Here is a 25,667-nt window from a genome sequence, read left to right on the forward strand (position 1 = left end):
TATAAGAAATCAATTTGGCAAACATTTTCAAGCCGAAAGGTCTGACATTCCAGTGAAATGGTATAGTATAGAGGAGGTTATACAGACACTCTCTTGTGACTGTCCCACTTTCTTGAAAAGATACGTCATCATGGCGTGTCAATGGAAAAAGATAACTCTGTCTATCCAATAGAAAAGGAATCATGTGATGAGCAGCCAATCGGATCCAGCGCCCCCCTTCTTTTGCCGGCTAGAACTATATAAGGCCCCACCCCAACCACACACTCCTTACCAAACTTCTTACACGGGTCTCATTGAAGGTCTACCTGTAAGAATAACTTATTTTTTCGTTCATCTCATCTCATCCGAGACTTCTCATACACAGACAACATGGTGAGTATATCAACAGGGGATGTTTTTGTTTGCTTGTTTTGATGTTCAGAAGGATAGGCCTACATTGATTGACAAAGTGTGGCAGCTAAGTTCAGATCTTAAAAGATGAATAAAATGAATAAAACATATATATAAAAGGGAATGGCCACATCGTTTAGTTATTAAATGTTATTACTCCTCTAAATAAGTATTTTATTATGAGGTTTTAAAACACTGTCATTGTCACAGACAGCTATACAGTCTGTGACTTGTGCATTCTTTGGCACTCATCCTTAAATGTCCTGCCGTTAAAATAATCAGTGCTATCGAACACCCTTTACATCTGTGTGTTGTTTCGAAAATATTGAACCAATGAAAAGTAGTATATTAAAAAGCGCTTTGGACAACTCCATTGGACCCTCAAACTGTCTGCTAAATGAAACACCTAACTCCACCACCTCTCCCCCTCTCATGCAAGTAATTGACAATATAAAAAGTCACAACACCAACTTTGATAAGGCAGTATTGCTTTGTTTTCATAATAGAAGGTTTTCATTTTCTGAAAAATGAACATTTTGGAGTTAGGTGGTTTCTTACTTTCTTCCCGACAGCAGAAATATATATTCTTGTGAGCTTACACTGGCTCAAGAGCTACGGGTGTAGCACTATAGGATGAAATGTGAATCATGCTTTCTCAGGGTTATAATTGTGATGATCATTTCATAGTGACTTGGCTATGGCCTCAGCATGAAAGGCAGATGTTCTGTTCAAGCTTTTTTTCCCCCCACAACTGATGAATACACCCACATTTTAATCTTTGTAATACAATGTGTGTGTATTATTTCATAGCTGTAGTAGTTCCACCTGACACAAATGAATTGGATTATTTTGCCTGCCGTACGTGGTTTATCACATGTTTTAAATTCAGGCAAAAGGATGACTAATAAGCCACCACATGTGTTGTGTATTTTTGCCTGAAAATGAACTGTTGAACTGAAAGAACATTCTGTCTTGAGTAGTTGAGTTAATTTAAGCTTGCAACTTGTCAGGTGGTGTGTGGTCATGGTATCTTGTGCATGGTATATCTTGTGCCGCACAATGAGAGCCTTCTTTCCTTAACTCCTCCCAGCCTGTTTCACTTCAGGACCAGGACTCGTTTATTTTATTGTGTAATGATTATGTTTCAGGTTCAGAGTTCAGAGTTTTCATCGTCATGTGGGTATATGGCGTATTTCCACGATAAAAACAAACAATCAGCACAAGTAGCCAGTTCTCCCAACCCCAGTGATTTGACGGGATGTTTTAAAAACAAGAGTGTCTGTATGTTTCCTAACTTTCCATCCAGCGTGAGTGCATCTCAGTACACGTGGGCCAGGCTGGTGTCCAGATTGGCAATGCCTGCTGGGAGCTCTACTGTCTGGAGCATGGGATCCAGCCGGACGGAATGATGCCCAGTGGCGGGCGTGGAGGTGGTGGTGGAGACGATTCTTTCAACACCTTCTTCAGTGAGACTGGGGCCGGAAAGCATGTTCCCAGGGCCGTTTTTATAGACCTGGAACCAACTGTCATTGGTAAGCTTCATCTGCTCTGGATCAAAAATGTCAGAATTAAGGTTGCAAGACATAGATGAGATAAAACTCGCTCCCTGTATCCTACCAGCAACAGCAGAGTGAAGCACAGGAGAGGTATAGGTGAGAGTCAAAAGGCGAACCAAGATAGATAAGAATGAAAATAAAGACTAAAAACAATGAAATAGGAATAGGAATCATCTGCACCGTGTCTCTGAATCAATGACTTAAAACCCATTCTGACCTGAGATCAGATTCTAAAAATGTCTACATCCTGACAGTTTTCTGAAAAAGCTATGTTTCTATGTCAGTCGTTCTTCGATTTTTCAAAAATAGCAGACCTACGAGCTTGTAGATCTGCTATTTTTCAATAGCTAAAGCATAACATAATGCTAACACCAAAAGGGGTTCCCGCCCAGAATGGGTTAACATAATGTAGAGTCTATCAAAATTCTAATCAGAATGTACAATCTATCAGCAGTGAATATGAATTCATATACATCTTATTGGTAGTGAAGGGAATGTAGTTGTACAACAGTGAATATGAGAATTTAGTATCTAAATGCGTTATACAGTGAGCATATCTGTATGAATATTTGTACAATTTGCAGTATGGACAGTAACTATATGAATGAATATATATGGTATGTACAATCACCAGTTAACAACAGGATAACATTAATATTGAGATTACTACCATATACAATCTGTTCCTCAGATGAGGTGCGCACCGGCACCTACCGCCAGCTGTTCCACCCTGAGCAGCTGATCACGGGCAAAGAGGATGCTGCCAACAACTATGCCCGCGGACACTACACCATTGGCAAGGAGATCATTGACCTGGTGTTGGACAGGACCCGCAAAATGGTGAGTCGTAGTCTTAGGCAATAGGGAGTTATAGTAATATAATATAAATAGCGAGGGGTTGTTGACAGTTTCTGACACCTGTATTGAAGATAAATAAGAGGTTTTATGATGATTGGACAGTTACAGATGGCTCGCCCTTTTTCTGCAAAGCTGCCACCCCCTGCTGTTCAATTTCAAAGACAAAAACATTATACCGGTAGTTTCACGAGCTTAAACATTTCCGTTAGTTAGTTTGGTGATGTTGAGACAAACTCGATCTAGCGGCCATGTGTACAAAATAATTTTACATATGGCTGCATAATTAATTGAAAATAAGCAATTACCGGTAATAAAAAAAACATTATTTGGTCAGCTGTTGCACCGTGGCCACATTTCGTCACCGTAACACAACAAGGGTTAACAACCAGAACATTGTACAACCCCATTCCCCATTCCTCCAATGCTTTCTCACACCCAAGTCAATCTTTGGTGCTGAGTTGGGCAACATCTGACCGAGTGTCAGACTGTTTTTACTGGCACGTCAACCCCTTACGAGTTGGGAGTGATCACTGATCATGCACGTCTGCATTCCATTGTCAGTCAAACGTGACAGTAGATGTTGCCCAACTTCCCAGGTCGTATTCACCATGACCTGGGAGAGAGTGTGTAGAATAGATCCTTCAGAGGTCAGTACATATTCTTTGTCCGGAGATGGGAGCAATAAGCAGTGAGCACAATGAGCAACAAAGGCATTAAGAATATTATAAAATTGTACTTTTCCTGAAAACTTAAATTAATGATTAATGCGATTAATGAATATGATTAATAATAATTGCGATTACAATATTCAGCGAAATATTTATGATATGAATCATAGCATCCCTATTCTGAACATGTCATCATAATAGGCAAACATTTGTCAAAAAACAGTCGAACATTCAGCGAATATAGGCAAACATTCCTTGACGTGAGAGGCTTTGTATAAGGTAGAAATCTGAATAAAATGTTGAGGTCCTCTTATTTGTTTTTAAAATTTTACATGGGCTGTCTCCTCCTTATCCCGCTGAACTTGTGGAACCGTATACCTTAGTCAGGGCAGCAGTGTTACGCTCAAAAGTGTTAAGTAGCCAAATGTGGGGACCCCAAAGGCAAAGACACTGAGACAGGAGTGAACAAAAGGAAATTCATTTCAAACTTTGTTTGTTCAGGAGCATGAGGGGAGTCCTGGAAGGAGGGGTGGAGCTGGGAGACACTGGGTTTGTGGAGGGAGCCTGGAACAAAGTTAGAACAAAAACAGCAGATCTACCACAAGAAAAACTCTCAAAAACAAAAATAGAAGATCTACAATATGCACAACGCTAAGGTATATGCTAGGAACTGGTTCTAAACTGCAGGTAACACTAACCACAGTAGGCAACGTCCAAGCATCGGGCGCCGGCTCTCAGCAGCTTATATTGGCAGTCTCTGATGGTGATTGTGGAGCAGGCCCCACCTGTGCTGGCTGCTGGCTGAGGAGGAGCTTGTGGCACAACAAGCAGACAAGCTGCTCCTGGAGGTTCCCAAAACTAGACTTAAAGGGCTGTGCCCTTTGGTGCTGCTGCCCCCTAGGCGCTGGAACAGTCTACCCCTTACAATTAGAAGTGCTCAGACTATTGGTTTTTTTTCAATATTTCCTTAAGACTAATTTCTTTTCTCTAGCTTAGCTGACAGCTAAGTCCTGTGACTATGTTGTTGCACACAATTCTGATTGTTGTAAATGTGCTATATCATTTGATTTGATTTGACCTACGTGTAGGAGATGTCAAAAATGTATTATTAAAAATCTAAATGGTGGAAAATGTAGTCAGAGGGATTTTATATCTTGAGGCAAATTTGTAGAGAGATGTGTGTAGCAAGTTTAATGTAAATCAGACTCGAGGCATTGGACTTCAACATCTTGATCTAGCAACCCCATCAGGCAAATTGGTCTCATATTATGTTATGGCCCTTATGGGAACTTTCAAAATCACGGCAGGAGAAGAACAATTAATACAAAGCTTTTCGGGCTTGAAGCCCCAATGACTATTATACTTCTCTCTCCTCAGGCTGATCAGTGCACTGGTCTTCAGGGGTTCCTGGTCTTCCACAGCTTTGGAGGTGGAACTGGTTCTGGTTTCACCTCCCTGCTGATGGAGCGTCTGTCTGTTGACTACGGCAAGAAGTCCAAGCTGGAGTTCTCCATCTACCCAGCTCCTCAGGTGTCCACTGCTGTGGTGGAGCCTTACAACTCTATTCTGACCACCCACACCACCCTAGAGCACTCTGACTGTGCCTTCATGGTGGACAATGAAGCCATCTATGATATCTGCCGTAGGAACCTCGATATCGATCGTCCTTCCTACACCAACCTCAACAGGCTCATTAGTCAGATTGTGTCCTCCATCACAGCCTCCCTTCGTTTTGACGGTGCTCTTAATGTTGATCTGACAGAGTTCCAGACCAACTTGGTGCCATATCCCCGTATCCATTTCCCTCTGGCTACCTATGCCCCTGTCATCTCTGCTGAAAAGGCTTATCATGAGCAGTTGACAGTCTCCGAAATCACCAATGCCTGCTTTGAGCCAGCCAATCAGATGGTGAAATGTGACCCTCGCCACGGCAAGTACATGGCCTGCTGCCTTCTGTACCGTGGAGATGTGGTGCCCAAAGATGTCAATGCTGCCATCGCCGCCATCAAGACCAAGCGTTCCATCCAGTTTGTGGACTGGTGCCCGACTGGTTTCAAAGTCGGCATCAACTACCAGCCCCCCACTGTAGTACCTGGTGGAGATCTGGCCAAGGTCCAGAGGGCTGTGTGCATGTTGAGCAACACCACTGCTGTTGCAGAGGCCTGGGCCCGCCTTGACCACAAATTTGACCTCATGTATGCAAAACGTGCCTTTGTGCACTGGTATGTTGGTGAGGGTATGGAGGAGGGAGAGTTTGCTGAAGCTAGAGAGGACATGGCAGCACTCGAGAAAGATTATGAAGAGGTGGGGGCGGATAGTACCGACGGTGATGATGAAGGAGAAGAATACTAGACTGGCATAGACGCTTTGTAATGCTTTGCTCCTTTCTGTTGTGTGCAAATTGTCTGCTTTAAAATAAATTATTTTACAGCACAAGTTTGTCCTTTAAATTTAGATTACATTTAGATAAACCTTATACCAATAAGTAACATATTCTGTTGTCACTTCCACTCCTGTAGGGGACAGTGTGTCTTCTTTTTTGTGGTTGAATTTCTGGCCTTGTCTGTTGGTACTGATGACCGGAACCCTACACTCATAATGCAGTAGTCACTTCAGCATATGACTTCTTTTTTTTTACTTACAAAATGTATATTGTTGGTTTAACAATAAATTTTGTGTCAATAATATCATGGTTAAAAATATCGAACCCACACACGCTTGTGATCATTCAACACTAGATGGCAGTCAGTGTTTGGCAGCTTTTCTTTTATACTGGGCTAGGCTGAGGTTCAACACATTTAGCAAAGTTGCAAATCTATCGAAAAGAAAGTCTGGAACAAAACATCACACCAAAGGCCTATATAATTCACACCAATATATATAAGTTTCATATTATTATTATGTTTTTTTTCTTTGTGGCTTTCTCCTTTATTGTTTTATGGAGGGACAGACAGGAGTAGGCTGACAGGAATTGGGGAGAGAGACGGGGGGGGAAGACATGCAGTAAAGGCCAAAGTGATCGGGAGTCGAACCCGCGGCACACTGCCAGACTGGATTACCTGCCAAGGTCCCTGGACCGCTGAGCCACGGCCCAGGCTATAGTTTAGTATTTTTAATATTAGTTTAATCTTTAGGTGTGAACTCTTTCTCATGCACATGCAGCATGAAAGCTTTAAGAACCTAGGCCACTGCCTTGGTCTAAAATAAGGCTGGTATTCACTGTGGCCCAATGGGAGGGAGGTATAGGGGGTCTGTCAAGTTGGCAAACAGGTGGTGTTTAAAAATACTATCTTTGTTCCCACAGTTGCCAGACTGAATTTGTACTCTGAACCAATAATGAAATTGAATTTATTTCATGGTAAACCGGCCAAGAAAACAAATATTCTTGTGGTGTGCTTGCAAATCTGACTTTTATGAGGAAACATTTCTCTAACTGTTGGAGAAGAGTACATTTTATGAATGGTGTTGGTCAGTGTATGCTTGAAAACTGATTCTCTGCTTACTCAAATAAATCACGAATTCACCATTACTGTAAAATACGTTTTATTCCGTTATTTTGTCATTCAGACCAGTTCTGGCAAAACCAGATGCATTACTCTGAATTCAGAAATGTCGCGGACTATAGCAACTGCGAGTGAAAACTAAATGGACAAAACAAAATGAAACATATACCTGCTTTAATGTTTACTTTCCATTCATCAGTTTTATGCATTGAAGTTCCTTAGAGTTGCATTGAACCCAGAGCTTTACAAAAGAAAAAATATGACATGACATATGACAAAAAAATAATATGACATTTGCTGCCTTTTGCATGCAATGAAAACGATACACAGCCATTGATTTGAGTCATACAGGCCTAGGGCCTCTTTATATTGCTTTGGCATGGGCTGGCTTGTCTAGAATATTGAAACTGTAATACCTTTCTTGTAAAATTGTTAATGAATTTCCTATTGTTACCACTTATTAATTCATCACAAAATAGAGCAAAGAATAAATTAAATCTTAAACAAAACAACCAATACTGATTGTCAGAGAGCACTATGTAAGACGAGGAGCAACCAGTCATTCTCTATTTTCCTCCATATCACAATCCTGAGGTAATTGACTCATAGGGAAATATTAGTAATATGTGATTGTGCACTTCTCTCCCAAATATCTTGCAGAAAGATGTGCATTTCATAAATGTACAAAAATACACACGCTCACTCAAAGTGCCTTCATGCATACAAAAGTTGAAAAATAACAACAAAACTGATTGGCTCTGAAGCATAACCTGCCCTTAATAATACTACTAGTATTGACTGGTGTGAACACAAGCAATAGCACTTGTTTACAGGCAAAACATAACCCCAATTTACTCAATTATTCTAGAAATTCATTTCAGTGTCCCTTCTGAAGTTTTCATTCTTCTTTTCCATTAACATTCCTCTTGCTCACATATCATCAGACCATTCTTAACCACACTATTCGTTTTCTAACTCTGCCTTGCTTCTCCCATTGCAAAACATACACAATGTAACCACTTGGGTGCCTCACAGTACTGTACGACAAACATCAAGCATAACACATTTTACAACAGGTGTTCAACAACAATCACACATATTAGCACCCAATAATTTCCCTAATCTATTCCATTCATCATTTCCTAAATCAATGAAACATGATGGTGTTGTACTGTGTGTTTAAACTAATACATTATATCCATAATAGAAAATACTAATGAATGTATAAAATGCATAGTGTTATATACCTCTCTAAACGTATTTTCCAAGTTATTGTAGGCATTAGAGCTGCACAACTCATGCATTCCGTTGAGCGTGGAAAAACATGACCATACAACATTATTTTGATTTACAGTAGCAGAGAGATAGCAGAATTGACTGTCCACGGGAGCTTCATGAGATCATGAGCACAAAACAAAACATGTAAATCAAAAGTCCAAAAGCCTCTGTCGTCATCATCACGTTTAGATTTACTGAATCACTTAAATCCTTTCCGCTTGGCTTCTATCTCTTCTTCAGTCGGCATAGAGTTGCTTCACACGGAACAGAAGTGAACAGGACGGAAGCTTCGGAGCAGCTGTGAGTATCCATATATGGATTGTTTCTCTCTGCAGTCTCTTTCATCTCTCTGGTTCTTGCTGAAGAGTCAAGCCATCTCTCTCTGCAGCGCTGCTGGTGACCTGAGGACAACACACAGATCAAGCCTTTGACAGCACCACTCCGAGTCTCCGACACACATCGTATTGAAGCAGAGCACACAAATGTGTTGTGGTAAATTAAAGGTTAGAAAATATGTGCAAAGTCAGTGCTTATGGTCCGTATATCCTTTTGATGGAAAATGTAATAAATGTTAATTAAGTGTGATGGGACATTGTGCATTTGTTTGTTTGTTTTTTTGTTGTTATTATTAATATTTTTTAAATTTTTATGGATATTTCCTGATGTTTCTTCGAAGATTTTGTTTAGTATTTGTGCTGCCATGGGGTTGTGGGGGGGCAAAATATATGTGAATAATTGCTTTGAAAATACAAATCAATAATCATATGTTTAAAAATATATATATATATATGTTAAGTGTGATTTATAATAGAGTGTTTTTATTACCTGGGTTGGTTGATGATGTTTCAAGACAAAATGTTCACAAAGAGAATGGCTAAGCCGATGTTCAGCAAGATGACCATAAAGATCATTATGGCGTTTGGCCCCTTGAAAAGAAGAGAACAATTCATGGTGAGTGGGCACGAATATTAAAATAAACGTAATTTAATCACATGAACCCTAGTCTGAAAATACATCTCCCGAGAAGCCAAGAAAGGAAGCTGTGAAAATATATTTAAAATGTCTTGAAAATTTATTTTTGAATGTCCATGTCTGCTAAGCGGCAAGCTATATAGGCTTTGATTATGTTTGAGTGATACTAGGACAAATATGCGAGAATGTAAAGACAGAAAGAGAAGTGGTGAGAAGGCGTCACATTCGCTTTATACCCAGAGCATTTTCAGAGTTTCCGTGCTCCAGACTGTATGACGGAAGCATCTGGAAATTGTGGAAGGCAACAGCCTGGCTCGTGAGACAATATGAACCCTAACCAATGAACCTTACACGTTATAATAGGCAAACATTCAGTGAAAATAGATAAGCATGTAGATCTGCTATTTTCAGCTATAAGAGATTTCCTGTAGAGGGATAAAAGGAGGGGGCTACATATAGTATGCACCCCCTGGGGACCAAAGTCAATGAAGTATAGGGTTTAAGTAGGCCTAGTTAAAATTAAATGACTGAACTAATATAATGAAAGTGCCATGTGTTTCTCTATGTGTATAGTGTTCGTACTGTATGTGTTTCTACAGTAGGCCTATATGTCTTTGCCACAAACGTTTAAATGTTTATGCGTTCAAAAGTAGAGCCTTAAAGCGTGGGCGCCCGCTGGCCAAGTGGTCCAGGCGCATGCCACATATAGGCTCTAGCATGACAGCGTGTCGCGTGTTCGAGTCCCGTTCATGGAGACCTTTGCTGCATGTCTCTCCCACTTTCCTGTCTGTCTTCACTAATCACTATCAATAAAGCCAAAAACAAATCTAAAAACAAAAAAAAAGTGTATAGTGAGCAAAAAAAGATATACGTAAAATAATAAAATAATCTCAATCTCAAATCAAGGGCTGGGCTGGTGGTAAACTGTGCAGTATGTCAAAGTAACAGATTAACAAACATGTGGAATCTCGTGTAAAGATTCAGCAACACCCATTTTTGTAACATGCTGTGCACATGCCCTGTACCTTCCAGACACTTGGAAGTAAAACAACGGCTAAGCCGTTAATAAAACAACAAAGATTGTTCAAAACACATGACCTTACCTCCAGTGACTCTGCAGTCACTTCATAACTTGGGGTTGTCACTGAAGCCTTCAGTCGGGCTTCAGCTTTGGGGTCCACCTTCGCGGCCGGTTTGGCAGCCGGCTTGGCGACGACAGGTTCCTCTGGCTTAGGGTCAGGTTTCGGTTCAAATTTGGGTGCAGGTTTCGGTGACGGTCTGGGGCTAGGCTCTCGGCTCACAGGTGGCCTCAGCTCCACTTTGCTGGCCGGTCGACTCGCTTCTCTCGACTCCACCATGTTCTCCGAGGCGGACGGCGCCCGCTCCTGGACAGACGGGGCTCGTTCGTGTCTGGGCTCGGCCGCTTTCGGCTCGGGCGTGACCGCTTTGGAGGGCGCTTTCGAGGCAGGCGGCGACACTTCTTCTTCATCCGCGTAGATGAGTCCATTGCTTACGGGAGGAGCAGCGGTGACCGGGGTGGCCGCGTCAGAGTCAAACTTCTGCAGAGGCTTAATCTCGAGGTCGGAGCCCTGCTCGGCCTTCGTGCTCTGGCGGCTGGGCGTGCGGGAGGGGCCACGGCTGCCGGGGGCAGCGTTGGACTCCGGCTCGCTGGCAGCAGCAGCGGCGGGGGCAGCAGGGGCGGAAGACAAGGGGGTGGCAGAGCGGCTGCCCGGTCTGCTGCTGCTCCTGCTTCCACCACCACTTTTAACGCTGCTGGGGACCTCTTTGTTGGTGATGCCGGGGCTAGGGGACGGGGTGCGGGCCGGGGTGGCGCCGCCGGGCATTAGCCGGTGCAGTTCATTCATCAGGGGGCTATCCGGTGGCGTGGGCATGGGCTCCTCTTCGGCCAGCATGGCAGGCTCGTGCATGACGGTGTCTGCGTTCTCACCGTCGGGTACTTCGTCTAATGCTCTCTTCTTCAGGTACTCAGGGCCTAGCACCAAAGGGAATGTAATGCAGTGTTCAGAGCGGTGCACAGGCCAACAATACATTCACTAATGATCAGAATACAGATTCCCTAAAATGTTTTTTTCTGAACTTGTTTGAGTTGTTCTTGCCTAGTCTGATTAATATGCCTTTGTTTATTTGGGGGGAAGACATGCAGTAAAGGCCGTTGGGATCAGGAGTCGAACCCGTGGCACACTGCCAGACTGGATTCACCAGCCAAGGTGCCTGGACCGCTGAGCCAACATGGCCCAGGCCAGTGGTGGTATTTTTGTTCAGTCTGTAACACAGTCTGTCCCTGGGCTCACAAACCCCAACAGTGACTTTTATTTTCTTGATACTGTAGATCCAATATGAGATATTATAAAGTGACAACAATGGGATGTTGAAAAGGGGATATTTATGTTAAAGTTACCCATTCAAACCCTAAATGCACAACATCGCAAATGGAAACTGGACTCGATTATATCAGTCTCTGATATAATCGCATTTGTCTGTAATAGCTTTTATATTATATGGCTTCTATTTCTGAGGGGCACTAGCCACTCCTATGCCCAGCTTTGTGTGTCTGTGTGTACCCCATGGCGATGATTTGATTGGCTGAGGGCTTACAAAGTGAGGATAAAAAGTGAGTACAGAAAAGTGAGGACGGCAAAAGCGATTGGCCGGAATGTGATGATGCCACTGACTGTATTGATGATGTATGATGATAAGAGCGCCCCTCGGTCACTTCACACGAGTGTGATTTGTATTACTATAGGTAGTTATTTATTTAATTGTATACTACTGCTATCATTGTATCAACAACTTATAACTGCAATTTTGTATTGTCATTTATTCTATACAGGACCTCTGTATTAAGTTATTGAAAACAAACAATCACTTTGACATGGTAACTCTCTCTGTGTGTTATCTCCTGAGTTCATGGTGAAAGGGCTTTCATGGAGGAATGTGTAGTGCAGTGTTCGCTCAGGCTGTGGTCAGCACTGACCTCAGATATCTCAGCCACTCAATGCTGGCTACATTTGATCAGTGTCTGCTAGAATTCGTCTCTAAGCCCTCTCCCGAGGAAATGGGAAGAAATGCAAAAGGCTTATACAAGGCTCTGGGTGTTAGTGTGTGTGTGACGTGTGTGTGTGTCTGTGTGTGCGTGCGTGCGTGCGTGCGTGCGTGCGTGCGTGCGTGCGTGCGTGCGTGAGTGTCACATCTCTTTGCTGGACTGCCAGTCCGACAAGGAAACTGATATGATCCCTTTGGCCTAATAAGATGTTCCTTTTTTAGACGCATTCAAAGGTGGCTACCCTTATACTGAGGCTCTGCAGCCAAGTCTCTGAAAGCCAAAGCTGTATATACATACAGTACAGTATATTATGTCTTCAGTACAGCTGGTTCACACAGTACAGTGTGAAGCTGGCTAGGAGAAAATGGGATTTTGTTTTGTTTATAGCCTATGCCTGGGGTTTGATTTAAAGATAGATATTCAATTCAATTCCAACTTTATTCCAGAATCCAGACACACAGGGGGTCCACATAGAGCACATACAAATCAAATCAACATCACAAAAAAACATACAAATCATAAATAGAGGCTGACTCTCCAATGTTTAGACAGCCTGGAGTACCGGAGACAGCTCTTTGCTAGGATTGACTATATATCCTCAGTAATACTGTTCCAGGACTCAGCCAGGTGAGATATGAATCCATACATCCTCACATGTGTGGATTCCACACGTTACAAACGAGTGACTAGCACTGCATGACATCTGCACTACAGCTTTCTTGTGGCACTAGTGCATGGAGATAGATGCAATAATAGTACATTAAGGTGTCTACACTGCAGCGTGTTTCCGAGTCCGCAAGGACCTTTAGCGTTGCCTGCACACAATATTATTTATTTTCTGTATTCCTGTGTACTGACTCTCATTGTTGATGTTACTATGTATGTACACAATGATAGCAACAATGACGGTCTATTTCGTTTGGTGCTTTTGTGTTTTTAAATAGAATTATGCTGCATTGTATAGCAGAACACTGCTGAAGGCCACAGAGCAGAAGCTGAAGACCACTGACCTGGCTGGTGGAAGGAAGGAGAGAGCTCTCTAGCCACCACTCTGGAGATGCTGGACTCACTGTTGGCAGCTTGAGAAGACAGCTCTGCTGCATCTCCCTTGGCCTTCGCATGGGTCGTTCTGCAAGTGACACAAATAACACATTTGAAGTGCATCTAAATTATACCTGCCATGTACAAGCAGTAACAAATAACAATATCTATAGCCATTTCTATATGTAGACACAAACATTGCATTGAGAATGAATTGAGAATTTATGTCATGTGTCTGAGAAAATCGGTATTTTTGTCCTACACAAACTCCCATTGACAATGAATGGAGAATTTACGTCATAATTATGTAGACGAGCAAATTGGCTATTTCAGTCCTACACAAATCCCCATTAAAAATGAAGCAATAGATAATAAGAGCGCCCCTCACTTCACAATTGTTTAACTTTAATTATTTATGGAACAAATACATGGCAGGACGTGTCACACTTTCTCAGATCAATGACCTCCTGGGTTCCATTTGCAAACGCAACCACCCCCATATGCATTCCCTGCCCTCTATTTGGAAAGACACTTTGGCACTGCTGGACTATAAAAAGTTACAAGAAGTCCACAACACTTAAGACCTCAAACCCCCCAAGCAGGCAGTGCCCTCTCCGTTTCACTAGACTAGAACCCATCCCTGAACCCGGCTGTGCACAAAAAGCAGTACAATGGAACATACATGGTGCATTTATATAGCACCTTTATCCAATGCGCTACATAGATTGTGCATTACATCCACCCAGCAATTACGGGCTCAGAGTCTTGCAAAAAACGGCAAGGACACTTTGACACTGACTCTGGGGGAGCCCAGGTTTGAACTGGGAACCTTGCGGTCAGGGGCGAATAGTTCTTATAACTGTAGGGCGGTGCCATTTGAATACCTGTTCTGTGAACACTAGGGAACAGGCAATGCCCACCCCCCCCAGTGGCCCAAAAGCCCCCACCACCCCCCGTAAAGGTGTGAGTCGTGTGCCTACGTGACAAAACCCTCGTCATGGGGGAGGGGAGCTCAGACAGGCGGTGCTATTTTGTGTTCCTAGTTTCTTGGGGGGGTTCTCCAGCTGCCAAGCACCCCCGCAGTCTACGCCACTCTACCCTGAGCCACTGCCAAGTTAACACAATCAGTTCATCGTTAGTTACAGACTGACCAAAATACCACATGGCAGGGCTTGTTTACAGTATTAAATCATATCATGTGTGGGTTCACTGGTTCATTGGTACTATGAGCGAGGGTGTCTTTTTTGTTAACCCCATACTCCTTCTCTAGCCAATGACTTATTACTGAGGGTTCAAATATCAAGCATATCTGTGTGTGTGTGTGTGTGTGTGTGTGTGTGTGTGTGTGTGTGTGTGTGTGTGTGTGTGTGTGTGTGTGTGTGTGTGTGTGTGTGTGTGTGTGTGTGTGTGTGTGTGTGTGTGTGTGAGAGAGAGAGAGAGAGTGAGAGAGAGAGACAGCAAGAGAGGAAGAGAGCGAGACAGAGAGTAATGGAATGTGTGTGTGTGTGTGTGTGTGTGTGTGTGTGTGTGTGTGTGTGTGTGTGTGTGTGTGTGTGTGTGTGTGTGTGTGTGTGTCTGTCTGTCTGTCCGTCTGAGATTGTGATGTTCAGCTATGACGTTATACTGTCATGATGGCCAAACCATTCACTGACCTGAAAGTTCAAAGCTCACTATTGATATTTTGTTCCACATTAACATGGAGTATTACCGATTGTGATTACTCTGAGGAATTCTTGGCATACTGTAATGTTACACTGTGCTGAAAATAGCCCCATATCCACTTGAGGACTCTGTGGGGCAGGCACGGTGACTTCCCACTGGAACAATTAGAGCCCCTTGAGGTTCCCTGCTTCATATAGCAGAGCAACACCTGTCCATACAGTCAACACCTATACTCTCGCCCAGTTCTCCCAAGATGTTGATAACTAGATTCAAATGGATGATAATATGTAGGTTGCAATAGCAGATAGCATGCTAACCAGCATGCTGTTATTTGTAACACATAAGAATATAGTGTTAATTTAACTCTGAGAGTATACAAAACATGTCTTTGGTACATTTGTACACTCTCAGAGTTACAAATGGACACATTATCACTGAAGACATTGATGAGTGTCTGTTCTGTCCAAACAAATCAGTTAACTTTAACGTTAAGCGAAAACTAGATCCAAACAGTGAGAGAATCATGCTGGATGCATACGAATGTAATCACAATGGCTGTTCCAGCATACAGATGTCACACAAAGTAGCCACTTGGTGTACAATTTAGGAAAGGGTTAGAGAAAGCCTAATGACGTTGGTGTTTAGCAGTTGTCAAGCTGGCAGCCAGTCAGGCAGCTAATCCGCCATAAAGTTGTGCTGGGTACGTTGCCACAGAGTGGGGGAAAAAGGAAACAATGGCAACAGATGGAGTCTCCCTACAAAGTTATTCTACCTGCCACCCTCAATTTGTTTTTCTCAGAGTAACCAGCCTAGTTACCACACCATAAATGACAGTTTATTAGGCCCCATTTAGATTGCAGTCACATCAAGTCAAATCCGATTCCAATTTGTTCGTTTTTTTCTCAAATCAGATATTTTGGCCCGACCTTTCACACTGCCTTTTGCAAGTGACCAGATCCGATCTGTGTGTTCAGACTGGCAGCCAAATCTGATTCCAGATTGCATTTAGACTTATTTAAACAAATCTGATTTCAATCTTGATGTGGCACAGATCTTATATCCAGGCTAGAATCAGGCTAGATTTGATTGCCATTGTAAATGGGGCCTTAAAGTAGGCGTACAGTAAGTTATACTGTAGGAGCCAAAGTCGAGTCAAATCTGCAATGTATACCCACTGTGAAGGACAGGAAATGGCAGCAGGTGGTATTTTTGAGGGGCGCTATCCCCTCCTATGTTCAGCCTTGAGGGTGTGTGTATTCTGTGTAAACACAAACATTGAATGCCATTTACAATGAATGGCCAGCTTTGAGTGTTTGCCTAAACACAAACATTGAAGACGAAGGTGAGGACGCAAATTTTGATTGCCTGGAATGAGATGATGTACGATGATAGGAGCGCCCCTCACTTCACACAGGTGTGATTTTCCCCCCAAAGCCATCTCTAGACTAGTGTCAGCCAAGTGTCAGCTAGTGTCAGCCAATGCAGCATTATCTGAACCTGATGTGGTGTCCAACAGCATAGCCAAATTACACCACATTGCAAAGCAAGAGCCCGCAATAGTTCAGCAGGATTAACACCAGGCACACTTTGCATTTCTGTCTTTACGGGGTGTTGGGTTTACCTTTAACCAGACAGGTTAGCTACATAAAGTACACTATCATTATGGAGAAACAGCTCTACAGTCACTAATCCCAGACGAGCCCCCATTAGTGGTCGTACATTACGACCTACAACAGAGTGTAGTGTGATTATACTTTATAAAATAGTATTCTAAATTGTAACCTAATACATGACCAATTAATTACATGGGTGAAATAATAGATCAGCTCTGCTACTAATGAAGTCAGTTTCCTTTCTCAATCCTCACTCTCACAACCCAGTGTGACATGTGAAACTTTGACCTACATACGCTACGCTTTCGGGGCTCCCTTGAGGACGTTCTACTTGTCGTATTCCGAAGAATGACGAGACGTCAATCATAGGAAGAGAGCTGTCAAGAGAGCTGTCTTTGATACTTGTGGAAGTCGTGGCTATAAGATTTCATTGGAACGCAATCAAAGCATTGTGCATTAGCATATATTTTTGTTATCTATACTATCGCTGTGTGCATCTCATCCCGTTCTATAGATGTCTCTGACCTTCTGAACAGCTTTATGTAACTATGCTTTTGCAAGCTACAGTGGTCCTCATATTGGCATGTGCCATTGGATCTCTGTTGAGTGTCCCATTCAACTGTGACATAAAGTGTGAAGGGGGGGTGGTAGAAAGAGGGAGTGGTTCTATAAAAAGATGACTTGCTGTTTTAGTGCACAATTAGATAACTTATGATTTAAATATCTGTATCATGTGCTACAGTACATACAGTCCCTTAATTGCAACATTGTTATCGGGCACACATAATAGCTGAAATGTCCGGCATTCCTTTATCACGTATATCACGTATTAATTTTTTTACCAGTCATTGTCATCTGCTGAGGAACTGTATAACCTGGATCCTACGGTACATACTGTACAACACTGCTCTGGTACGACAGCTTGAATGGTTGTGATTGCTTCCCAACACAAAATGCATGCAGTACATCAGCAATAAGGCATGGAAGAGTATAAGGCAAGGTGTGGTACAGTATGCTAACTCCTTATCCCTAAGTAGCCTAGTTGCTTATGAGGTGTGTCATATTTATATCCGTGGGACAATTTGACACCACCACTGACGCAAGAAAGATGGACTGGTCTGGTGTCTGTGATCTGTTCTTGTCAGTAGGCCAAAACTCACCAGGGGGCTATTGAGTACAGTATCTCAGTTGAAGCTGAATTGTTTAACCAAGAAAAAGTGGATCAAATCACCTACCAAAAAAACATATGTCAAAATACTACTGTTGCTCTATAAAGCAATGAATGGTTTGTAATATATCATGCACCATCCAGGCCTCTCTGGTCTTCTGTTCTCAAAACTAAAGGTGGAGAGGCAGAGTTCAATAAACTTGCCTTGCCTTGTGTATTTCAACCCATTCCACCTACCTACTGGGATGGCAAGGCAAAGCATATAACTAGCTTTTTAAGCAGAATGAGGTCAAAGGGACTGTTTGATTTGTTGTTACAGACAGTGCTGCTGTTGCAGAGTAACAGGTGACGTGGTGTGAATGTAAACAAGAGGCCCGCCTGTCATTCAGCATGAAATGAAGTGTGTGTGTGTGTGTGTGTGTGTGTGTGTGTGTGTGTGTGTGTGTGTGTGTGTGCGTGCATGCGTGCGTGCATGCGTGAGAGACGCAGGCAGGACAGGAAAGACGAGGCTGGGAGGGAGCCAGTGGGAGGTGGGGAGGATAATCAGCTGTTGCATTCTCCTGTGATTGTGATAGCTAGCAACAGTGTGCCTGTCCTTATTTAGTCAGGGCTCCTCTGTGACCCATATGGCCCCTGTCTGTGAGTCATATACAGTAAACGCCCCCTGCTGGCCACACGTCACAGGGCCACATCCAGATGCCCCGGGCCCACACACACGAACGAAGTGTCCGCGATCGCGAAACAAAAACACAGCGAGCAGTTAAAGCTAACAGCTGACCATGGCAGACAAGGGGGTCCGGCAGTGACCCAGTGGACAGGTTGTACATGTTATTTATAAACCCTGGATCTCCAAAGGACAGGAATGAGAACAAGCATATTCTCTTTGACGACTTAAGCAGGGAAAAACTGCTTACCTGGCTGTTGCGGTTCTTTTACATAACAATGGATTATCAATGTGTAAGTGCAGGGATTGTCTAGTTAAATGGAGCCTTTGGTGTGGTTCAGTCAGACTTACAGGGTTTATGAGAACTATGCAACCTACTGTAGTTTTTATACATGACAGCCAGCCTGGTTTATACTTTATCGTACAATGAAAATAGCCGATATACAAGTTCGGCTTGTACACTAAAAGTACAACTTTCTTTTTTTCAACCACGGTTCATATTTTAGGTTGCTATTAGAGAAAGTAAAAGATGAGTGTGCTTTCTCATGTTTTAGGGATTTTAGCTATTTTTGACAGGTGGTGGGGGCATTCGAACAAGTGGCTAAATATGTATTTTTTTACACTTTATACAGCGATTTCTTTATCATTATTTACTATAGTCCTACTAGACCCCAGGAAATTACATCTGGCCACAAAAGATCACAGGATCTACTGAATGTGAAGGGGGATACTAGAGGGATGCCATACTGTGTCGTAGGTGTGTATGTCAGTTGTGTGTATGTCAGTTTGTCACCTCCCCCTTCACATTCAATAGATCCTGTGATCTTTTGTGGCCAGATGTCATTTCCTGGGGTCTAGTATAGGACTATAGTATTTAATAAGTCGCTGTAAAACTAACATTTTTAGCCACTTGTTCAAATGTCGTTGTGTGTCGTCGTCGTCGTCCCCCCCCCCCCCCCCCCCAATAGCTAAAATAGCTAAGGTACATACTGCATGATATTTGCTCCGATTATGCTGTTGGGCGCTTTTTTTAAACCCCCGATCAGGCTTTGATTGCAGGGATTTAGCTCACTGTGTGTGAAAGGCTCTGCGAGAAGATCCAGCGACGAAAGTTGTCCTTTAAGCTCGGCTTGTATATTGTACGGAGCAAAATGTGATGTTTTAGGTGTGGTTGTATCTATCTATGAAAATGTATAGATATATCTTATAGGTGTAGGTTTTATTTAAAGGCCACCAAGGTGTTCTTGAAAGTATTTCCTATAAATGCTGTTTGTTTTCGATGTTGGCTGCATGTACATAGCTTCAACCAAATGCCTATTCAAGGAATCGCATGGGTTGGAGGCTGAAGACAGAGTCGTGAATATGATGTATAAGTTCAGGGTGCTTGATTGTGCTTACCATTACAAAGTAACACTGGTCCAGGTCCATAATAACTCTTATAATACCCGCTTCTCCCCATGCTAAAATATTTAGACTTAAATCTGTCCAGGGAAAGGATCTGCAGTCCATCAGTGTGAGCCACCATACTATAAACACTAGGCTTATTTCAGGTGCTGAGGATTACTGTTGATAAAAACACTACCGCCTTGTAAGGCCATAGAAAAAACCCCAAGGCGCACATGTGTCATAATCTTTTGTCCTGTACAACTTTGTGCACAAGTGCAGTAAAAATGTCGTCCTTGGTAATAAATAAATAAAGCAAGAAGCAAACTAAAAACACATTCCGTATTAATATGCTATATGCTAGATAATAGATTTGAGTTCATATCATGTTGAAGTTTAACAAGGAGTGCATACAATTAAGTCGACAATTCTAGAAGTGGGTTTTCATTCAAAACAAACTGTAGTATCTTATGTAATAACAGAGTTTTTCCTAAACTGCTTGCTTTTTTCTTGTTATATATTTTTTTATTTCATATCTGGTGTGTTTACATTTGCAGGATTAAATGCCATAAACTTGTCAACAGGAAAGTGTAAACGTGAGTAGCTAGTTTATGTGCCATGGCAGTCGGACTCGGAAACTATAGGCCTACTACATAGAAAATCACACCCGTGTGAACCGAGTGGTGCAACTCCCCCCCCCCCCTCCTCTCTCTCTCTCTCTCTCTCTCTCTCTCTCATTAGCAGGCAACAGTCCAGCTCTGTTGGACCTACTGGTACTAATAGTCATATACTGGTGCTCATTAACGTACACATAGGTGAACACAGACAGTCAGACACACATAGGTGAACACAGACACACGGACATTGCTGTTCCTTGGAGTGGTTGCACCACTCAAAAAGAGGGTGCGCTTGTTATTGAGCCCAGCAAGCCGAAACTGACATTACTAATTACACCTACTGGTGTAGTTAATAACAAGTGAATTCAGCATGGAAAGCAAAACAGATTTATATCATATAGAATGAATTTGAAGGGTTTTTAGTAGAGTACTCATTAACATTAGTAGTGACATTTAACCTCCAACGATATCTTAGTTTTCACAAGGGCAAGTTACCCACAGCATGCCTACTAACTCTCAGTGTTTATCCACACCTTTTCCACAACAATGGAAGTGAATGGTGTTCAGTAAGGCGTTAATGTGAACACAAACAAGAACTAATAGAAAGCAATCAAGGAAAACATTATGTGATGTTGTAAATGGACAATGACAATTATGTTATCATAAGTTCTCCTAATCATTTACTCTATTTTCCTAATCCTTTGTTGTGTCTATACTAAGGTGTCCACCCATTACTACTACTTTGCTGCTGTAGAAGAGCTCGCCTTACAACAAAACAATACAACATACATTATATTTCCCATACAGACCAGCGGGTGACAGATACTGTAGACAGAGATACAGTAAGGCCACATGAATGGCATCAGAGCCTATTATTCCAACAGGATTACCAACTTGCTCCATTGAACTTGACAGTAATTTATGTGTGCATTAACTAGCACCCTTCCCTGACAGTGTATTACTTGTGTATAAATGAACGCATACAGGTAATTCTCTACACTCTCAGAGTTAGATTAACACTCTGAAATATTTTTTTCTTTTCGTTTATACCATTAATGGCTGACCAACCAGAAACCAAATGTTCTAAATATGTCTAATACATACAGTATGCGGCCAACCTTACCTGGAGGCAGCAATCTCAGACTTTTGCTTAGCGATGGCTGCAGCTCTCTGTGCGCCCTCCACCCCACGCTCCACCTTATGCTTTATCTTGTTTCCCTTCAGCTGGATCATCCTCTTCTTCATGGCCTTCACCAGCATGTTGTTCATGTATTTGCCCTCCTCCTTCCCTCCCTCGGCGAAGACGGTGCAGCCATACCCGTGTCGCTGGTTGTCCAGCCACTCTCCCTCGTACTTCAGCCCACTGGACCGTTCGCTTATTCCATATCCCGAGCGCTTGTCGTTCTTCCACTCGCCCATGTAGACCTCCGTGGTGGTGGCGTCGATGTCAGCCTCCACCATGGGGAAGTCCTCGGCTCCGGCCAGGCTCTCGTCGCAGCTGATGGTGGAGTTGGTCTCGCTGGCGTTGGAGCTCATGGCCGAATCACTCCTGAGGAAGCTCAGCTTGCTCTTCTGGCTGGACAGTGAGGTGCGAGAGTCCGACTTCTTCAGCTTGCCCAGGAGGTTGGCCCTTTGAAAAATGCCTTTCTTCTTCGGTTTGACAGCCTCCGGGTCTATTTGAAGGGTGAGGGCGAAGCCACCGCGGGATGGTCCCAGGTGTGTGGGGGTGGCAACAGGTATCTCATCGCCTGAGGCATTGGTGATGATGGAGTCCTGCTGCAGAATGGTACCATTACTGTGCTCGCTGCGGAGAGAGGTCAGGGAGGTACGGAGAGGATTGCGGACCACTGCTGCCATGCCATAAGGCACACTTTGACGAACGCCATAGCCATGCCGCATCCCACCAGTAAACTGGCCCTGGAACGTGCCTGAATTGACAATGTGAAAATTAGCATATTTGTCAAAAGCAAAGTTATATCAATTAATCTTTTTTTACGCTGCTTCTTTCCTTTCCATGTTGGTCCTTTCCCTTTCAGTTCATATATACAAAAGCAGTCGAACTCAGGTGAATATATCTTTGACATTTCAAAGCTAACATTTCAAACAAAAACAATAAAGGCAACCATGGTTGCTTTGTTATGGGTACATGTGTTTGGTCCTCAGGTCCTGTCATAGCTGTATGTAGTGTGCCAGGACTGGCTTAGCCTTACAGACTGAGTTATTTCCAGTCCCCACCAAACCTCATCATGTGGCCCTATTCTCATGCTATAATGCTCACGTGTTTGGGTCCACTGGCAGGCAGAGGGCTGTCAGACCAGGAGGGCACAGGCCTGCTGCCATGTTGTGCTATTATTACACCCTTGACATCTATCCTATCACCACACCCCCCTCTTCTATACAACTATGATGAAGTGATGATGGGGCTGAAAGCTGATGAGTCAGCTGTTGAGCAGAGCAGCGCTGCCTCTGTACAAACCAGAACCATTACGATCAATTGAACTGCATGGCCCAACTTATGAACTCTATACGAACACTGTCAAATTATGTGAACTGCACGATAAGCAAGCACCATGATAGGCTGCAAAGGATAGTTAACATTGTGTGCCTTTTCAACATTTTCAAAATAGTGACCCAGGGTGCCCAATGTTATTTTTGACATTTTATTTATCTTTTATAAAAAAAATGTTTTTTTTTCAAAGACGTCCTGGGCACCGCATGGCGGTAATTCCCAGGACGTCTGTGGACGTCTTGGGCACAAGTTGTTAAATTATTAAAGGTCTTCTATAAGTGCTTGTGATTAACAACTTGAATCTGTCTCGAAATGAATTGGCTCAAAATAGTGCTGCACTATTCTAGTGATTTTGACATGGAATATATTCATATTTTCATTTTGACCTTGTGCTATACAACTAAACTTCTTATTTTTTTTCCCTTTTCTTTTTGCCTATTATGTGCATTTTTACAAAAAAACATGATAGGCAAAAAGAAAAGAAAAAGAAAAGAAAGAAAGAAATCGAACTAATTTGACTGTGGGAGACTGAGGAATAAAGCTATTTTATTCATTTTGGCCCTTCCAGAAGTTGAGCTAGACTAGAGTCTAAAGATATACTACAACTTGACTGACAGCAACAGTTCTTTTGGCTAGTGCAAATATAACATACTGTAAGGATTACAATGTAAGCCCTAGAGGCAAAGCACCTCTTATAATATAGGAAGTATGACATGCTATGACGTTGGCATCATCAGGGTGTTCCCTCCTCAGGTTCCGTGCCATATAGACCATATGGACCCATTTCTCAGTGGTTAGTGCATGCTTGAGGCATAGGCTACTATTACGATGTTACAATATCAAAAACAGTGGTGTAAAGTAACTAAGTAGATTTACTTTTTCATTTTACTGGAATATTTCCAGTTTTCAATATGCCTACTTTTAGTATAGTCTACATCTCAGAGTGAAACATTGTAGCCAACCTTGACTCCACTACAATTATTTAAAAACTGTGATTATTATTACTAAACTTATGCTATACATTAACAACTTTAGCCCTATATTGCTGAATTAGGCCATTCAAATATTAATCATTAAAATAGCCGACCTACAAGCTCACAATGCCTTGCTGTAGATCTGCTATTTTCAAAAGATTTATATTTACTATAGCTTGAAAACTTTTGAAGTGGGACATTCTGCACAATGAGTAGGCCCTATACTTTCTACTTTTGGTAGAAAGTAGGCCGACATTTTTATACCAATACTTTTTACTCAAGTATCTTTAAAAAAAAAAAAATCGTACACTTTTACTGCCTATATAGCAGTATTTCTACATTGCACTTTTACATTCTTAAAACATAACACAGACATAACACATTCGAGACAACACATTACGGTGACTGGGCTTAAAACTATTTTGCCCACTCTAAAATTCAACCCAGGCTAATATTGTGTTCATTATCATCATCACTTGTCTTTGACATCAAACTAAAATACATGGCGATGCCGAAAACACCTTATAAACCACATTAGAATGATCTCTCACCTCCATCAGCATAGGTCTCCGTGCCATATCCGTCTTGAAGTCCATTATTCCACGTTCCTTCGTACTTTGCTCCACTGCTGAAATTAAGACGCGAGCCATATCTCCCTTTGAAGCCATGTGTCCATTCTCCTTTGTACATCCAGTGTCCCTTCGTTTCGAGTCCCAGACCATGACGCTTCCCCGTAGCCCAGTAGCCCTCGTAGGTGTTTCCGCTGGGCCAGGTGTAAACTCCAACCACCTCGAATCCGTAATTCCAGGAGCCGGAGAACTCGCCCTGCCCTTTAGGTCCGGTGCAGATCCCGTGCCCGTGGGCTTTGCCCCCCTCCCAGCCACCGCAATACGCTCCGCCGTCGTCAAACTCAAAGCGACCTCCACTCATGCCTAGACTTTCTGCAGCCTGCCCCAGAGGCAACGCTGAACTTATCAAAAAGTAATTCTTTGTCTATCTCGATAAATATATCACCACCAGTCTGATTTCACCTTCACCTGACATCAAAAATGATTAGATCATATCCTTATTGGCACTGTGCTTGTGATAATTTCTTCGTTTCAAAATGGTTTGGTAATGTCTGAACATCTCTATAGCTCCGAGTGCACTTCAGTCTATAGTCTTTGCAGAAAACGCCTATCACTATTAGTAGGCTAGGCCTAGTCTAATTCTTGTTCGCCTCTGGTCTTTAAATGACTCCTGGAGTCCTGTCTCCGTCGTGGATTCGTAGATTTCAGCAACTTAGGCCCTCTTAACACGTTTCTTTCTTGCTGAATGGGTTGAAATACCAATTTCCCGTTTCCCTTTAATTAAACTGTTAATTCTATGTTTTATCTTGACAAGCCAGTGATCTTAAATGGCTTTCAAGGTGGCCATAGAATAGCCCCTTTCCCCTTTCCCTGCCACCCCTCGCTCAGACGCAGCTATCGCCTGACAGTTGGTGCTGTTGTTGGAAATATTTCACCAGACCTAACAAGGCGACCAGTCCCCACACACACCGTTCCAAAAATACAACCCAATCCTTACTCTGCTGCCTGCAAGGAGCAATGCCAGAGTCTTGCCACTTCGTGGTTGGTGTGCATCAGCATCATCATGCATGCCATTTAGGATAGGAATACTCTAATTAGCTAACTATAGTGTTTAATTAAAAGTCTAGCTTCATCTTTTTTTGGCCGCCACTTTAAACCCATCATCAGCCTCGCGCAAA

General features: G+C 42.7%; 2 protein-coding genes across 2 annotated transcripts; one reads left to right on the plus strand and one right to left on the minus strand.

Annotated features, from left to right (window-relative positions):
• Positions 1–278: 278 nt before the first annotated feature.
• Positions 279–5,938, plus strand: LOC310861227 (tubulin alpha-1C chain-like). Its single transcript, XM_083768586.1, has 4 exons — positions 279–372; positions 1,697–1,922; positions 2,638–2,786; positions 4,850–5,938. The coding sequence occupies exons 1-4, from the start codon at positions 370–372 to the stop codon at positions 5,822–5,824; spliced, it is 1,353 nt and encodes a 450-aa protein (XP_083624712.1). The 5' UTR covers positions 279–369; the 3' UTR covers positions 5,825–5,938.
• Positions 5,939–7,134: 1,196 nt separating this feature from the next.
• On the minus strand, positions 7,135–25,411 carry jph2 (junctophilin 2). The gene is made up of 6 exons (XM_083770069.1): positions 24,472–25,411; positions 21,561–22,365; positions 13,300–13,418; positions 10,329–11,218; positions 9,079–9,179; positions 7,135–8,654 (listed from the first exon to the last, which is right to left on the minus strand). Exons 1-5 carry the CDS (start codon positions 24,848–24,850, stop codon positions 9,099–9,101), a joined length of 2,274 nt encoding a protein of 757 aa, XP_083626195.1. The 5' UTR covers positions 24,851–25,411; the 3' UTR covers positions 7,135–8,654; positions 9,079–9,098.
• Positions 25,412–25,667: the final 256 nt, after the last annotated feature.

The sequence above is a fragment of the Protomyctophum parallelum genome (assembly GCF_964188405.1).
Source record: "Protomyctophum parallelum genome assembly, chromosome: 7".
Lineage (NCBI taxonomy): Eukaryota > Metazoa > Chordata > Actinopteri > Myctophiformes > Myctophidae > Protomyctophum > Protomyctophum parallelum.